The 19,977-nt window shown below is 26.0% G+C and overlaps 1 protein-coding gene across 1 annotated transcript; it reads left to right on the plus strand.

The window, feature by feature from the left end:
* The first annotated feature begins 2,588 nt into the window (after positions 1-2,588).
* Positions 2,589-16,809, plus strand: LOC135928961 (sorting nexin-6-like). Its single transcript, XM_065465421.1, has 14 exons — positions 2,589-2,643; positions 2,691-2,789; positions 2,832-2,942; positions 2,983-3,104; positions 3,184-3,307; positions 4,263-4,358; positions 4,442-4,547; positions 5,247-5,322; positions 14,735-14,774; positions 15,290-15,376; positions 15,918-16,013; positions 16,107-16,170; positions 16,225-16,310; positions 16,521-16,809. The coding sequence occupies exons 1-14, from the start codon at positions 2,641-2,643 to the stop codon at positions 16,575-16,577; spliced, it is 1,167 nt and encodes a 388-aa protein (XP_065321493.1). The 5' UTR covers positions 2,589-2,640; the 3' UTR covers positions 16,578-16,809.
* The last annotated feature ends 3,168 nt before the right edge of the window (positions 16,810-19,977 follow it).

Raw genomic sequence — 19,977 nt, forward strand, 5'->3', positions numbered from 1 at the left:
GTGATACGTGATAATTAAGCGCATATCCTTATAATGTTATACACACACAAGTAGATTTCCAATTGCGGTCGTTTTGCGGGACATTCGCATAAAATATTTTTTTAATTGTAAAATTAAAATCGTTTTTTTTATAAAATTTTATCTTGTTTACAATCTTTTATATATAAAAAAGATCGTTGGTTTTTTTTATGAATTAATATATTTTAATAAATCAAGATGTTATTTTATTTTGAAAAATAGTTACTGACTTTGTATTTATATAAACTAAATAAAAAATAATAGGCGGATAATTAAGTCAATTCAAAATCCCGGCCCAATTTTTTTTTAGCAGTTTTTATATTTCTACCGCAATTTTTATATTTCTCTCGCATAATACCAAATTTCTCCCGCAATCTGAAAATTTTGACCTGGCAACGATGTTCTTGCCCAATAATACACCCAAGTATTTTAAGGTAGTTACTTCAGTAATCATACTACCATCTATAGTTAAAATTATATGTGGAGAAGAATAATAGGACGTCTTAATTTTTGTCTTGTTTTTATTTAATATTAGACCAAAGTGTCCCGCCTCTAAGATGATACAATTTATGGCTGATTGGATAACCAAACCGATTTACCGACTAAACATAAATCATCGGCGAAAGCTATAATGTTTAGTTTTCCTGAAAACCACTGAGTGAAGTGCATATCTCTGACTATGTTAATAATATGGTTGATAACAATGTTAAATAGAATCGATAAAACACAACCTTGCTTCAATCCCATCATTATCGGAATTTTCGGTGATTTTTTTCCCGCATAGATAATTTGCATAGAATAATCGTTATAAATTAATTTCAGCAAACTTATCAAAACTAAAGGAGTACCCAACTCTTCTAATGTCCTCCAAAGTTTGGAATGTATTATCGAGTCAAAAGATTTTTTAAAGTCTAGTACATCAATTATCAATTGTCTTTTCCTTACTAACGCTCTCTCTAGTTGAATTTTTAATGCTAAGATCGCCTCTAATGCGTTTCGGCCCTTCCCAAATTTAACCAATTAATCCACAAAGAGATTTTCCACCAACGGTCTTTTTCTATTTAGTATAACATTTGCAAAAATCTTATACACCACCGAATTTAGTGATATTCTCCTCCAATCTTCAAGAAATTGTGGATTTTTGGTTTTGGGGAAATTGACCATTATTGCGTTGATCCAGTCGTTCGGACAAAACCTTTCAATCCATACCCTGGATATAATTGGGAGCTCCGCGCATAACATGGGATCGGTCTTCAAGTATTCACTATGTAGTAAATCCTGACCACTTGCCATATTATTTTTCAATTTATTAATTATTCCAACTAATTCAACTTTCGTTGGTTAGATAATCCTTACATCAGATGAGGTTTGGGCCATAGGTGAACTTTGTTGTACATTACATGATCTTGTTTGAGGAAGCGGAGTTGTGCCGAGATAAGTTATGTCATAATTAGGGAGAATATTGGCTTTTTTATTTAAGCTTGTTGGTCAAGGCCAAATTTTCGAAGTGGTAGGATGTTGGTCAATTAGATAGGAACAATGTGAAGATTTGTTTTTGATATTATAGCTATTAGATTGAAGGGGTAAATGGGAATAATGATGGGAATAATGTAAAGGTTGTGAAGATTTTATAGTAACATCATAGTTATTATTTGGTTGATCACGAAGATGAGAACGATGTGATAATGTAGTTTCGGCATTATCATCGGTTGAAGATGAGAATGGAGGGAGGCAAAGCTTAGAAGTAGAAGGACATTTTTCGATATTATCGGCAATTGAAGATGAGATTTGTGGAGGCCAAAGCTTAGAAGTGGAAGGACTATGATCACCAATAAAGTTTGGAGCTAGGTTAACATTTACAAAGCTCTCATGGTCTCCAAACATACTAGAATAATGAGTGTACCAAATGTCCATTTGGGTCTTTGGATCCGTTATCAGGGTATTCTGATGCCAGAGTTTAAATATACGCTGTTTCCGGCCAGATGTGAAATATAATTTAGTAGTCTGAAAGCCTTGAAAATATCATTTTTGCCAAACAAGTTATTAATTTCAACAGCACAATGTTCCAAGTACCTTCTTTTGTCTCTCCTAAGTTTGTGGCTAATATCATCTAATATGTATTTAACCCTATTTCTCCTATAGTGACCTTTCCTATTTAAACTAACTAAGAAACCTTTCCAATTCCGTCGAAATCCAATCCGGATAATCATCTATTTTTGGTAAGGACATGGCCGCCGCCTCAGTAAAAATACCACGAGTATTTTCCCATAACGAATCAATAGATAATATAGAGAAGGAATCTCTCTGACCTAAATATCTTTCCCGTACCAGTTTGATAAATTTATCCTTCGTATTTTGGTCACTAAGGGCCTCAATATCCAATTTGGGCATTTTGGTATTTGTCTTTTCTATAAATCTTTTCCTCTTATACCAAATACTTGGATCGATCACCATCTAGCAGACAAGGAACTTATGATCTGAATTAAATAACACACAGTGAAAATATAAATATTATAAGTTTATATAATCAGCTGAAAGTATTTACTGATACCCGTCAGTTATTGAAATTATATATATCCATCGAGCTATTTTAGAGGAGCTTTAAAATAATCAAAATTTTATATGGTATTAAAAATATACTATGTTACATGTCTATTTTGAATATATTTTAGACTGAAGAAAGTGCTGATTCAACTAATAATGCATTAGCTGTTGATATATCTGATGCCTTAAGTGAAAAAGACAAAGTCAAATTTACTATTCATACAAAAGTAAATAAAATAATAGTTAAAATATTATGTAATATTTTATAGACAACTCTTCCCCTCTTTCGAGAACCGGAATTCTCAGTGGTGAGAGAACATGAAGAATTTGTATGGTTACACGATTGTTATGAAGACAATGAAGAATTTGCTGGTCATATAGTAATTTTTTAAAATAATATTATTATAAAATATTCACCAGATTCCTGCCGCCCCACCTAAACCAAATTTTGAAACATCTAGAGATAAATTGCAAAAATTAGGTGAAGGAGAAAACAGCATGACTAAAGAAGAATTTGCTCAAATGAAACAAGAATTAGAAGCGTTTGATTGAAATTTATACCATTAAATATATTATTATATAAAAACAATTTTAAATTTAATTTACTTATTTTAATAATAGGGAATATTTAGCCACATTCAAAAAAACTGTTGCTCTCCATGAATTGTTCTTATGTAGATTAGCTTCTCATCCTATACTTTGCAATTTTCATAACTTTAGAGTATTTTTAGAATATGATCAAGATGTAAGGCTATTTATAAATATATATATAAATAAGGCCTGTGTCAATTCACAAATTTTTATGGAAATATTTCCAGATATTCTTATAAAATTATCCTATACTAATGTAATATTTATTTTTATTTATATCTATCTTTGAGCCAACCTAGGTTATGAAAATGTCAATGTTTTCTTTATAAAAAATAACTAGTAAGCTATTTCTTTTTTTATTACTCAAAAGAATCCTCTTATTTAAAACTATGGCAATATTTATAGCTTAATAACTTGTTAAATATAAAGCACATTTTAAATCTTACTTTTAATTCTTTTTTTAAGCATTACAAAATTAAATTTTGATTTCTTTTGTTATTTCTTATTAGCAAATTATTTTATAATATATAATTTTAATATTATATATTAGAGATCTGCAAATCACAGGCCAAACAAGTTTTGGACCTGGCTGCCTCTATTTTTTAAAATTAATTTTGGTTTATGCTGGGTTGAACCTAATATTTTTTAAAAAATTTCAGGTTGGGCCAGGTTGGGTCTTAATTTTTAAATATAATATTATATTTTTTCAAATAAATTGATATATTTTTTAATTCTTGCAAGAAACAAGGCATTATTTTTTTTATTTTTTTTTTAGAATAAAAAATAAATAAAATTTTTCTCAATTTAAAAAAATTTGGGCCAGGCTGTGGGCAGACAAATAATTATTTTGGGTTGGGATTTTCTATATATATATAAAAAAATGTTCTGGATCGTGCAGGGCTTGAGGCCCGATATAGATCACTAATATATATACTATTATAAAATAACTCAAATCAAAAATAATATAGGATTCAATTGGCTTGAAAATATTGCAATTTTAGTTAAAAATTGTAAAAGCCAGCTATGATCCAATCCAATATTTATTATTTGCACAGTCCTATTAATTAGACATATTTATAAGATATGTAAATATGTATTTATGTTTTTAGTTAAATGTTAGAGGGAAAAACAAAAAAGAGAAATTGGATCAACTCATTAGAAATGTCTCTATGACTATGGATGAAACAATGTTAGCTAATTATAAAGTAATTTTTACTATCTATTTTTAAAATTTATTTACACATTCTTTTTTGTCAATTCTAATCCCTAATAATGGTATATTGTTAAGGAGGTTGATGATTATTTTGAACAACAAAAGTCATTTTTTGTAGAATACACTCAAAAAATCAAAGATGCTACTTTTAAAGGAGATAAAGTTGTCAAATCAAATAAAAGTTATATATATTATTAATAATTAGACCTATACACTTGAAGCCTGTAAATGTCTGGCTAAAAATAATTAACATTGGGTAGTGGGTTAAAAAAATATTTTTTTTAAACAAAAGGCAAGCTGGTGTATTATTTTGAAATATTTTTAGGGTATTTTGGGTAGGGAGGCTTATATTTATTAAAAATTAATTATATTTCAAAAACTTAGATAAAAACATTAGAATTAAATAAAGAATTAAACAACCAATCAAATAATTTTTAAATATTGAACAGGTGTATGGTACCAACATTTTTAAACAATTGGGCAGTTTGTGTGTTTTTTTCAAAATTTAGGTGTGCAATAATGTTGCTAAACTTGATTAAGCTGATTTTTAATAATAGCTAAATTAAAATTTTAATAAAACGAATATTACCTATGCTTTGCAATTTCCCCAAAAGATGACTGAACCGTTTCTCGTTGTTGTTGAAATCTAGAGACTTTGATAATATTTGTTTGACTAAAATCTTGATTTAGCCGTTTTTTAAAAATTGACTAAAACGATGTTTTTCCTAATGGATGAATACACGATCAGATAGACTTACTACCACACATTGCATCTTGGCGCAGCACCAAGCAATGGTCTTTAAGGGTTGTCGGCACACATGTCTATTAATTATGTATCACAAATCTCATATCTTGATAAATTATTTATTTTAATTTATAGATGTCTCTGAAGATTATTCCAAAATTGGTCAAGCATTTATTGCCTTGGCAGCAGTTGAAACCTCACAACTAGAAACGTAAGTTATTATTTTTTATAATTGATATTAAATCTCATATCGGAAAGCAAGGCTTGAACCTATTTTTTAAATAACCATCAATATTTATTAGTGAATTACCAATAATCATTGGGTTATTCCTCAATATTTTCTTTTTCAAAGTTGCACATCTTAATAATTTAAAATGAGGTAAAAAAAAATATAAATCATTATTTATTTTTGATTTGAACCCTACTAAATAGTTAAAATGTGATAGGCAGCGAATAAAACGATTTATTGTACAACTTTTTTTTTACATATTGCCAGGTATTGATACCTCGATCTAGCTGAAAATCTCGGTATAACCGTTTTATAAATCGGCTTAATGGAGGTTTTTAACACACTAATTTGTCAGCATATAATGCAAAAATATGTTAAGCTGATTCATTAGTACATATCTTCTTAATTCTACCAAAAATCCAGTATATTTAAAGAGTCATACACCCAAGTACTATTTCTGGGGTCCAGACCCCTAAAAATAAAATACATAAATATTCCGTAAGATATGCCTAACATTAATTATTATTTACTTATTTTTATTAAAATAATTTATTTTTTATATTTAATTATTATTAACAAAAAACATATATGTTTAATATTTATATTATATTATAAAACGAAATATGATTATATTTTATCATGTCATATCATATCATATTATACACTGGGGAGACATCCCACAATTAAGTGGGCACTCCATCACCCCATAGAGGGCGTCTCCAGTGCAGTGAATTTGCATTCACTGTTTGGCAGAAAATTTACCCTACTGTCTGGGCCCTGTTTAATTTGAGTGGGATGACAGGTACCACTCGTGGATAAGCCAGGATCCACAAAGTTGACAGTAATTTACCCTACTGTCAGGGTCCCGTTTAATTTGAGTGGGATGACGGGTACCACTCGTGGATAAGCCAGAATCCACATTGTAAATAATGTTTATTTATTATGAAAGATAAGATAGGAATATGTATTAGAAAAAAGGGGAGGGGGGGGGTGATTAAGGAGTAAAGAGGAAGAAGAATTAGTTTTATAATTTGTAATTAATTAATTTATTTTTTTTTGTTTTGTTTTGTTTTCTCTTTTTTTTATATATTATTGGTAATAAGAGATTCTTGTGTTAAAATAATGTTAATATCATATTGATCAAGGAGTTTCCTAAGTATAGTTGTTTTTGAAAGTAGGCCAGGAATGTTGTAGGAGTAGATTGTTAGATTTTTGAAAATTGACATAATATAAATTTTAAAGTAAATTGTAAGATAAATTTGAATTTTGAAATAGAAAAAAAATGGGGAAAAAATAAGCAAACGATACTTGGAAAATTCTCTACCCATTTTTAAAGAATATAATTGGTCATATTTTATCATGAAAATGGATTTATTTATTTCATGTATTTTATAGAAAAAGTGACAATTGTCATAATCGTTATATTTGAACTTTTTTGAGTTTTTTTAAAGTAAATAGGTAAAAATATGCTTTGTAAACATGTTAAATTAAACTTTCAGTGAAGATGTACTATAGAAAAGTGATAATTGTCATAATGGTTATTTTTGAACTTTTTTAAGTTTTTTTTAAAGTAAATAGGTAAAAATATGTTTTTTAAACATTTTAAATTAATATTTCAGGAAGATGTACTATAGAAAAGTTACGATTGTCATAATAGTTATTTTTGAAGTTTTTTTAAAATCAAATAGGTAAAAATATATACTGTAAAGTTAAATTAAAACAAAATTCCTAAATTCGCTTTTATTTATATATTCAAAAATAATGATGAGTTATTTTCCTATGACTTAAAATAATAAAAAAATTCCAATATTATAATTAAACATTATCTTCATTGCAGCCGGAAATGTTTTTTTTAACATAATTTATAATATAATTAAAGCATTTTTAAAATTAATTTACCTTTTCTAAAATGTTTACTGCTAAAAATAAAGAATCCTGCATCGGTTATTTTGTATAGGCCTTGGGTAATTTTTTACTTTATTTTATTGAGTTAGGCTCCCTTTTTGAAGGCCTGTTTTATTTTAAACATTTTTTGGGTTTATACTCCTATTTTTTCAGAAACATTTGGTAAAAGGGGTGGGGATCCCTTCCCTATTTATTAGCTGTAAGATAAATTACTAATTCATTTTGCATCTAAATTTGAAACAAATTTTTACGAAATATTATTAACAGAATTCTAGTTGTCACTTTTCTATAGTACATCCTCACTGAAATATTAATTTAACATGTTTACAAAACATATTTTCACCTATTTGCTTTAAAAAAAGTTCAAAAATAACGATTATGGCAATTGTGACTTTTCTATAGTACATCTTCACTGAAATATTAATTTCACATGTTTACAAAACATATTTTTGCCTATTTACTTAAAAAAAACTCAAAAAATAACAATTAATTGTCACTTTTCTATAGTACATCTTCACTGAAATATAAATTTCACACATTTACAATCATATTTTTACCTATTTACTTTAAAAAAACTCAAGATAGTTCAAAAATAACGATTATGACATTTGTCATTTTACCTAAAAAATTAGTGATCAAAAGATATATTAGAAAAAATTACTTAAAAAATAAATATAAAAAATCATCTCAAAAAATATACTTTAAAAAATAATATAATAAATTAAAATATATTATCTCAAAAAATTTATTAAGAAAATCATATAACACAAAAAATCCCCTAAAAATAAAAAAATTTTAGCGATCAAAAGATATATCAGAAAAAAATTACTTAAAAAATAATTATATAAAAAATCATCCTAAAAAAATATTATATTTTAAAAATATCATATTTAAAAAGCATTATATAATTATCTAAAATAAATGTTATAAATTAATCAAGTAAAATATTGATCTTAAAAAATTTATTAATAATAAGAAAAAAATTATTAATAAGATATTAAAAAAATAACACATGGCCTGATTTAACCAGGCAATGTACACTTTGCCGAAATAACAAATTCACCCTGCCACCACTATAACACATTGCCGAAAAAATTCAGGCAATGTAGACATTGACGAAAAAATTCAGGCAATGTAGACATTGACGCTAACATATATATAATATTATAATGAATCTATGTGATATTAAATTTCATAATTTTTTTCATGGTTAATGTTTCGCCCTCCATGGCAGAGTCTTGTTCTGATTCATATTCAATATCATTATTTTCTTTGATATTTTTAATTAATCTTAAGTTATGATATAATCTTACCAATTTTCATATTGTAGAAGTCTTCAATCAACTTCTGTTCGTATGAATATTGCCCCAAACCGACCAATTTCTTTCTGAAGAAGTCGAACTAGGAAATGTTAGTAAAATATTAGCTACTTCTCTTAATGAGCAAGGTGGGCAATGTGCATTCCACCAACTTGACGCCGAAATCTGATTGTTTCTTATGAAATTTACTACTTTCCACCAGGGGTGTGCCGAACCACATATTTTTCACCGATCCAATTTTCCGATATTGGTTCAAACCCAATCCGATACCTATCCGATATTTATATTGATTTTTCACCCCCCCCCCCTTTGAATCAAATATAATTATGAAATCAATATTTTTTATGCAAAAAATTGAATTATGCATTTAATTTAAATTTTTATTTCTACAATAATTAAAAAAAGATTACGGATATTGGTAGTATTAAATATATTTTTAATTATTCCTCCCCGTGAAATTAGAATTCCGCAGATAACGCATTTTGCAAAATTATCTTTGTCTTTTGTAAAATATTTCCATAATTCAGATACCACATTTAAAAAAATTCTTTTATTTAAACTATAAATACTTAGGGTGTTCCTTTCTATTTTTATAAAAAAATTTATAAAATACTATAAATCTATTTAAAAAATAAATAAAATTTAAGGGGTGTTGTGCATTTGCATTGTTTAAAAAAAATTATTTAGAAAATATTATTAATGGAAAATAAATGTACATAAAATAACAAAAAAAAGTAAAAAGATCGGATCTGTTTCTACAGGTATCTGCCCGATCCGATATTTTACGCTAAGTATCTGTTCCGATCCTATATTTAATATCGACATAACCCTATTTTCCACATATTTTAGCCATTAAATATGCTGCTTTTACTTCTGAAATTTATTATATCACTTAAAATATTTTGAATATCACCACCTTGTAAAATACATACTTCTTGTATTATATTACATGCTTCATCAAATTCAGTACTAATAAGATGCTCCCCTTGATATTGGGGGTCCAATAAATAAGCGTGAGCACATATATTTAGATCATTTTTTCTCTTTTCAAATATAACTTTAATTTTTTTTCTCTTCAGATGGAGAAAATATAGAATCATGAAAGAAAAGTTAGAACTAAAATATATACTAAATCTTTATTAAATACTTAAATATAAAGTGAAAACATAATCAAAATAAAAGAAAAATAAAATTAATATAAATTAAAAATTAAGTTCGCTACATAATAATAATTTAACTAGTAAAATATCCTCGATTACATATACTTTTCTATCCTATTCATTTATATCGTCTTTACTCAAATAATCTAATAATTCGTTTCGTTTTTCTTTTTAACAGTCGATTTGAATATTACTTCTTTTTTTTCGATTTTATTTCAAAGTAAATTTACATATTACAACAATTATATTATGTGTTTTGCCAAATTAAGCATCTCGTTTTTACGTTCGCCTTGCACTTTTAACAATGAGATATCTAAAGGTTGGAGTATAGCCAAAAAATTTTAATTTTTCGTCCAAAATATTTCTTCATTTAATATATTATTGGTAATTTCTATGGGACAAATATAACATACACTTCTTCAACAACTGATGCCTTCAGAGCTTTCTTACATATTTGTATTTGCTCCATACATTTTATTGACGATGCCCATCTTGTTTGGCTAATTGTACTTAATTTAGATGATATACATGTTGATTCTTATTATGAGAAAATACTGTAACTGGTAGGGGTTTATTCTTGAAAAATTTAACAATTTTTTTAATTATTGAAATATGGTAATTGAAGTCGTTCAAAATCGTGAAACTGCAATGTACGCGCTGCACAACCATAACATTGTATATGTTTATATATATATTCAGATTTTAGAATTCTCCAGGCTGCTTTCATGTTAGCGGCATTATTAGTAACTAAATTAATTGCATTTTTAAATTCCTGGTCAATATAATCTGCCATATGGCAATTTTCCTGAATATTTAAAAATTTGTAGAATGCTGGAACAGGCCTCATCACTATAAAATTAATAATACTCTCGTATCTGATGTTGTTCCATCCATCTTACACAATTGATAAGTGAGGAGCTTTATTATATCTGCAACCTCGCCTCCATATCTCCTGACTCTTTGTCTAAAAGATATGCAGCCAGCTGCCTTCGTCTTGGTAAAGTGTAAATAGGACGTTTTTTTAAAAAAAATTCTTGGATGTACGGATTTTCAGTAATGTGGAAAGATAAATTGCTCGCATATATAGCCTTTGCAAACAATTGATCGAGCTCATTTTTTTCTTTGGAATTCATTATCTATGAAACCGGTTATACAAGATTGAATACTTTTAATCGTCTTGCTTGTAGATTGATTAGAGATAATGGTATCAAATTCTACTGAGTCACAAAGCAAAATATTGTCAATTTGATAATCATTCTCACTAATTTCACACACTTCTTCATTAGAGCTAGAAGTATTACAAATTACATTTGTAGCGGTTGATATTTTGGGATTTGAATAAAATTTTTTCTTAATTATGACAGGGTATATAGTACAACTGCTTAATAAATGCTTACCAGCAAAACTTGCGTACCGCCTTAACTGTTTTACCTTCGCGTACTTCTTGAAAATGTCCAAACTTGATGTTTTGGTTTGACTATAATCCCTATATTAAAATTTAACTATAAAAGATTTTGATTATTGTAAAGTCAATCAATCATAATTTTCTTGTAATTATCGACCAATTATTTCAATAATTTGGCTTAATATTATATATAATATAATATATAACTTTTTACCAGAATTGAATAAATTATTTTGTAAATCTGACCTGGACAATTAAAAAGAAAATTAATTTATAAATTCATGCAAGTGGAAGTAAAATAAATGAGAATTAATATAATTTATACTCGGCTAAATATTAAATAAAATTTAAATTTATTAAAAAATAAACCTTGACTTAGCTAAATATTTTATTTATTTATTTTAGTAATAAAAAAAAATTCTTTTGTTTTTATATTATAAAATTTTTTTAAATTTTAATATAAAATTATAATTGAAACGATTCCTTCATGATACAAATATATTTTAGAATAAGTCGTAACCTAATAAAATTTATAAACATGCTTTTAATACATTTAATTATATATTCACCAATAATATTTTAGAGTATTTGACCGGTCAAATACTCCTCTGGTCAATTGACCGGCATGCCAACCCTGAAAATAAGTATTACTAACATGTTTAAATAAAATTTCAGTGAAGATATACCCTAGTGACAATTGTCATAATCGTTATTTTTAAAGTTTTTTGATTTTTTTTGACTCAAATGGGTAAAAATATAGATTGCAAACATGTTAAATTAAATTTTCATGTAGATGTACCATAGAAAGGACAATTGTCTTAATCATTATTTTTAAAGTTTTTTGACGGAAATGGGTTAAATAAAACATAGATTGTAAACATGTTAAATTTAGACCTCACGAAGAAGTATCATAGAAAAGTGACAATTGTCATAATCGTTATTATTAAAGTTTTTTGAATTTTCAAATGAAGATCTACCATAGAAGAATGACAATTGTCATAATCGTTATTTTTAATGTTTTTTGATTTATTTTGACGCAAATAAGCAAAAATATAGATGGCTAATATGTTAGAATAAAATTTCAATGAAGTGTACCTTAGATAAGTTACAATTGTCATAATCGTTATTTTTATAGTTACTTGACGAATATAGGCTAAAATAAGTATTGCTAACATGTTAAAATAAACCTCAGTGAAGATGCATTCTAGATAAGTGGCAAATTTACGTCAAAAAATTCAAATAACTTTAACTTCATGAGTTTTTAATTTATCATGTTTACAATATATATATATTTACCCATTTGCATTAAAAAAATTCAAAAATAAAAATTGTCACTTTTCTATGGTAGACCTTCAAGAAATTTTAATTTAACATGTTTACAATATTTTCACCTATTTGCGTCAAGTAAATTAAAAAAACTTAAAAATAACGATTATGACAATTGTCACTTATCTATGGTGCATCTTCACTGAAGTTTTATTTAAACATGTTAGCAATACTAGCCCACTTACTTCAAAAAGTTTTCCAAAAAACGATTATGATATTTGTTATATATTTATGGTACATCTTCACAAAATTTTTAATTTAACATTTTAGCAATTCTTATTTTTGCCCATTTGTTTCAAAAAAACTTTAAAACTAACGATTATCAATTTTAACTTTTTTATTGTAGATCTTCATCAAATTTTAATTTAACATGTTTACAATCTATATTTTAACCCATTTGCGTCAAGTAAATTCAGAAAACTTTAAAAATAACGATTATGACAATTATCACTTATCTAGGGTGCATCTTCACTGAAGTTTTATTTAAACATGTTAACAATACTAGCCCACTTCAAAAAATTTTAAAAATGACGATTATGATATTTGTCATATATTTATGGTACATCTTCACTAAATTTTTAATTTAACATTTTAGCAATTCTTATTTTTGCCCATTTGCTTCAAAAAACTTTAAAAAATAACGATTATCACAATAGTCACTTTTCTATGGTAGATCTTCATAAAATTTTAATTTATAAATGTTTACTATCTATATTTTCATCAATTCGTCAAGTAAATTCAAAAAACTTTAAAAATAACGATTATGACCATTGTCACTTATCTATGGTACATACATCTCATTAAAATTTTTTAATTTAACATGTTAGCAATACTTATTTTTGCCCAATTGTTTCAAATAAATTCAAAAAACTTAAATAACGATTGCGACAATTGTCTTATATGGTACTCCTTTATTTGAAATTTAAATTTAACATGTTAAAAATACATATTTTTGCCCATTAGCGTCAAAAAAATTTAATATGTTTAAAAATACCGATTATGATAATTGTTATTTTTCCTAGGAACATCTTCATTGAATTTATTATTCATCTTTATATTATTTTTACCCTTTTGTGTCAAAAAATTTCAGAAATGTTAAAAGATAACGAATATGACAATTGTCATATTAAAATATTATCCTTAAAAAGATAAAAAAGTTTAATATAAATATTTTAAAAAATACTATTTAGAAAAAATCACCTCAATACTTAACAAAATAGATAATTTTACATAAATGATAAAAAAAATTATAAAAAGAATTCTTCAAAAAAGATTTATTTACAAAGAAGATTTAAAATTCTTATCAAATCAAAATATGTTCACGTTCAAAAATCTTTTTAAACTTAAAAAAATATTTTTTGCTTAAAATTTTGGGCGTAAATTACTAATAAAGTGTAACAAAAAAATTATATTACAATAGCAGCATATCATTTTCTTTATTAAAAAACATCAAATAAATAAATAATAATTAATGCTAGGCATATCTTACGGAATATTTATGTATTTGTCTGAACCCCGGTCCTGTGCTCAGGGTTCGTGCTCAGAGCAGCTGAAGCAAATTAACAACACTACATCCAAGGTTGTGCAAAATATTGTTATTTAAGCCGAAACCTTAGATTCCTAAGCACTTCAATCAATCATAATCTTACCTTGAAATTTTATATATATCTACGTAAGGTTTTTTTTAGATTAACCTTTTTTTATTAATAAGTATATATTAATATTATTTATTTTAAGGTTGTGCCGATATTAAATATCCGTTCGGCACCTATATTTAAAACTCATATAATTTTTTTATAATTTCATAAAAAATTAATGAAAGGAATTAAAATATAATTTATTTGTTGTCATGTTTAAATAGATAAAAATTTTACACTATTTTTTGATAAATTATCTGCAATAAAAATTTTTTTTAAAATATCTAACGTGAACATTCAGCTAGTGTTTTAAACCCCTCGATTTGGCCAATCAACAATGTTTAACTCAAGATCCAAAAGTAAATTACTCAATCTTGATTTTGCCCACAGTTGGCTGAAAGTTTGAACTTCTAGGGACGAAATTTTGAGGCTGAGGTAATAATATTTTGGCCAAAATCTCGATTTAGCCCTTTTTAAAAATCGGAATAAAAAAAATAGAAAATTATAGTAGATGGTAAATAAAAATCAATATAAATATAGAATCTGATCGGTTCTTTAGTAATATCGGAATTAATCGATCGATAAAAAATTTGTGGACACAGTTCTAGTTTACTTACAATTATATATTTTTTATTATTGCAGATTTTTGCAAAAATTTGCTCAAGGGTTTTTGGGATTAAAGGTATAATTTCATTTATGTTATTTATGAATATATTCCTTTTTCTACTTTAACTGTTTTTATCAAAAATCAAAGAATTTTTATAAGTTACCTACCACATATTACCCTTTTACTACATATGACTTCATACATATCTAGTTTATTTAGCATAATTTAAGTTTATATTATTTTAGCTTTAAATTTTATAATGCCCAAATAACATCCCATACAAAAGATATTTATTTATTAAATCTTGGCCGATAATTAAAGTCTGCAGCTCTTTGAATTTAAAAAAATGATATAATTATGTCATGCTTATAATATTATAGTTTATTTTATTAATAATATCATTTTATCTATTTCCATGGTTATTTTTGAAATATATTACTCATTTTTTTATTATTTTTAACTTTGATAGCATGATTAGGAATAATTTGTTTTCTTAACCTTTTTAATATTTTAATAAAACATTATTTTATTTTAAAGTTAAGATAATGTATTTCAAATTTATTTTAAAAAAAATATGCATATTAAACAAGAAACTAGAGAATAGAATAACGGCCGACGCTGATTTAAAATTGTGTGATGTATTGCATTATTTTTATCGTGATTCAACTGAAGCTAAGGTTTAAATTATATATTTTTCCAAATAACATGTTCTTCTTAAAGGAAATATGGTTTTAAAATTAGTAATTTTTACGTATACCTTTTTTAGAGCCCTACAAGTCGACCATATTTTAAAATTCCGGGCCGGGTTCGGGTAGATTTTTTTTAATATCTTGGGTATTAAAATAATTTTGAAAAAATATCAAGAAAAAAGTGTTTTCTCTTGTTTTATCAAAATAAAATGATAAGCGAGAATTTATCGGTGATAAGAGCAACGTAATTCGTGATTTTTATTTCATAAAAATACGTTTAATTTATATTTTAAATTAAAAATTACAGACTTTGATCTTATATAATAATTCGGTCTGGGGCTGGGACAAAAAAAAATTCATGGCTCAATTTTATTAAACTTTTTTAAAACCAAATTAATAATTATTATTAATTTGCTTGTACCCGCCTTAGTCAGTTAATTTTTAACGTTAATCCTAATTAAGTTATAAAGAAAAATCGAATTTATAAGAAATAAAATTTATCGTCATTATACAAAAACAATTTTTTTAGAATCTGTTATTTCGAAGACTCAGAAGTTTATCCGATTTTGAATCATCTAACAGGGCCTTAGAAAAATCTAGGATAAAAGGCAAAGATGTAGTTCAAGTATAAAACATTTAATATTTTATTCTTAAAAGTTAGACAAATATAATATAAATGAAAAACCCCTCTTGTATAACGGAATTAAATCGTATATAGGCCGAAAATGACCAAATCTCAGCTAAGGAAAAATTCCAAAAACTGTCCGAATTAGCTAAAATTGGTAAATAAATTTATTAATTATCATTAAGCGTACATTTTTATTATTATATTTTAGAATTAAAAGATTTTAAAGAAAGACGCATCACAGGATTTCGTAAAAATTTGATCGAATTAGCCGAATTACAAATCAAACATTCAAAAGTAAAAAACATTGCTTATTGCCACCATCAAGGTCCGGTCCTATAGTTCTGACCAAAACAGATACCCGATGTTTCAGTCTGGACTACAGATCGTACCATTACATTTATTAATATATACACTCACTCCTTATCTAATTTATTTTAGTATTGATTTATATATTATAATTATGTTTATTCCGGACCGTATAATATAATTATTTTATATTTATAGTCGTTAGTCCAACATATCGAAAACACTTTGGACTCACTAGTTGAACCTCAGCCCTGAAGCAATACATTTATTAGCCAATCTAAATTATATATATCATTCCCATCGTGCCGTATTCACATTAATTTTATGCAAGAACCGATAAAATATATATATTTCTATAAGCACGATTACACACTTAAAAAATATATATTTGATTTAAATATGTATTTCATAATTATGTGATGAAAAAAATTACACTTAATATATTAGAAACACGGACATTATATTTATTATCAAAAAAATTGTATGTTTACCATTGCTCTTCGGTAATTAAGTTTAATGATTAAATAAATCTATATAAAAGTAGTGAAACGTATTTAAACATCTCACTTTACATTTGAGATCTCGTTTTATTATGGAGACCATATTTTACCCATAAAAAAGGGGGTTAACGCAAGGACATGAAAGGGAACTTGGGGAAAATTATGGTATACAGGGAAAGTTCCTGAAAACATTAATATAAAATGATTTCCTAATATATTTTTTTTCAGTTTGCTTCACATTACAAACAATGCTATAATTTTTTTTTTAAATATAGGATAGGAGTCAGTTAAGTTTTTTTATTTTTACCAAAATTTATATCTATTCGATTAGCGTTTACATGAGCGGGAGGGGTAGGAACACTCTACGTCCAAATTTTTTTGAGGGGGATAGGGGATAGTATTTAAGAGTGGTAGTAGGGGTAGGATTTAGATGAAATAAGGCAAAATGTATTGCTGTAAAAATTAATACTTTTATTATAGATTATTATAATACAACGATGCGAAACATTAATTTAATCTATATATGGCACACAATCATAGACATTATTTTCCAAATAAAACTCTTTCTGAATCATTTTTTGCTATCCTTTTAAATGTAATTTAAATTGGTTAAAAATTATGTCAGTAAGCTCATATTCGTGCCAAACAATATAAGTGTTGACCAGATTTAATGGAAAACATTTTCATATTTTTTAATTTATTTGAAAATAAAATTATTTGATTTGCAAAAAATTGTTAAAACATCATATTTATATATCAATTTTTACAAGATAATAATTATATTTACAAACGAATTAAAAAATATGGAAATGTTTTAAAAAAAAATCTGCACAACACTGTATAATAATGCATTCATTGCAAATGAAAAAGTTTTTAATTGAATTCATGTTATAAAAAATAACTATTTTGCATTTTTATTTTGATAGTTGGCAGTATAACAGTAATCATTTAAGTTTTTTTTAATTATGAATGAGCAGACATATTAAAAGGTGTTATCAATAATGTGTATCGGCGCCGAAGGTGGCGGGTATTTTTTTTGGGTTAGGGCGGGGTAGTCATAGATGAGGGGGGTTTGCACCCAGTGAATATTCTGTCATGTAGACGTTGTATTCGAATATGTGAATAGGATTTTAAAATAATTTTAACTGTTTTGTTATAAATTTCGACACTCATATTTATACTAAAGCCATCTCACAAATATTGATAATACTTTTAAAGAATAATTATTATGTGTAATAATTAGTGCTCTAAAATTACTTTAATAAAACGCGTTACTCGTTACGTTTGAAAAAGGAAATGCGTTATCGTTACTCATTACTCTGTTAAAAAGGAATGCGTTAATGGCTATTCAAAAAAACTCACGGGTTACTCGTTACTTAGAAATAGTATATATCATAAAATAAAAAAAATTTATTTTTATTTTTCCCCCATAAATAATATGATTTTCAAAATTTTGATTAGATAAAAAACGCTTAGGGCTAAATACAGCTTTTGTTGTGCTAAACACACCTTCATCTGGCGTAGAGGATGTGACTGTTGTTTAATAAATAAAAATTTTAATTGAGTGAATTTATTAAGTTAACTCAGAATTAAGAATATCAGTAGTGTTTTTTTATTTAAATTATAAGTAAAACGAGCGAATAATATATAATTATAAAAATATAATTTTATGGTTGCTTATTTAACACGAAAAATAATTATGTGTATCATTATATAGCCGCAGATATATAACATTTTTTTAAATTGGAATATTACCTTTTTTGTTATTAATTAAATAAACATACAATATCAAAATATAGACAACATGCATCGGTTATAAAAAATGACTAGCATCCATTATATACATTACATGTGAAAGGAGTGAGAATATTGTAATAAATTATTACATTATATTGGGTAAGGGGTGCAAAAACAATAATTAGTACAAAAACAAATCATAGAAAAGGTGTGGGGAGAGGTCAATATAGTATTCATAATAGTTTTTCGTAATTATAATTTTAACATAAACTATAAATTACACTATATGGGCTTAAAATTGTAATAAAATAATATTTCTCAATAATGGTTTAACTTTAAATATTATGTTACAAAAGGTCTTAATAAACTAATTTAATGTAATTAATCATATAATTTCCTATTATGGATAAAATTATATCATTTTAACCCTTCAATACTCCGGTGGGGTATATGAGACACCAGGCTTGCTAGAATTGATATTACATAAAAACGGTTTTTTTTATTATGATCTGAAATCTTCAGTAGCTTCATCATATATATCTTAGAATCTATATTCCAAATTTCATATATTTTGGCTGAATAGTTTTTAAGATATAAAGATTTTGTGACTGATTGGGGTTTGTGAGACCCCACTGGAGTAGATACGTAATTTTTTTAAAAAATTTTTCAAATTATTTTTATCATTTATTATGATTTTCACATATTCTAAAAGTAAGTATAATAAAATTTATTTAAAATGTAATATCTTTTTTTATATTTGAGTTGGATATGAAAAAATAACATTATTATCATATCCAAAGAAAGAAAAGGATGTCATAATGCTATCAACTTTCCGCAATAATAAAATTGATGATACAGATGTTACAAGAAATCCTTAAATTATAATATTTTATAACATGACTGGTTAGATATGGTATATTGAATGACAAAAAATGATACAATTTTAAGCAGGTCTTACCCACTTCTAAACATAATATCACTTAATTCACATCATATAGCAAACACAAAAATATCCACTTACAAGAAGTAATTTCATATATAAAATATCAATGGAACTTATTAAGCCGTACAACAAAAATTATCAGATTGTCCTAATTTTTGAAGGAATCCATAGGCGTAGCAGGGAGGGAAGGCAAGGGGAAATCCCCCCCCTTCAGAAATTTATCACTTTTGGGGAATATCATTTTAAGATAATAAAAAATATCCCCCTTAGTCCCCCCCCCCACTCCCTGATCCCTAAAAATGTATGCATATATCCTAAATAAATTTGAAAGAAAGAATGTAAAAGTTGATATTTTTTTATAAAAATATTCATCATATTTATGCATTTGTGGAAAAGCATTTATATGTAAAAAAAGTGAACCAAAAATGTTTTTTAAGAAATGGATTATAAGCCAAAGATAAGTCTTAAGACAAAA

The sequence above is a fragment of the Gordionus sp. m RMFG-2023 genome, chromosome 4, assembly GCF_954871325.1.
Source record: "Gordionus sp. m RMFG-2023 chromosome 4, tfGorSpeb1-WG-v2, whole genome shotgun sequence".
NCBI classification, from domain to species: Eukaryota; Metazoa; Nematomorpha; class Gordioida; order Chordodea; family Parachordodidae; genus Gordionus; species Gordionus sp. m RMFG-2023.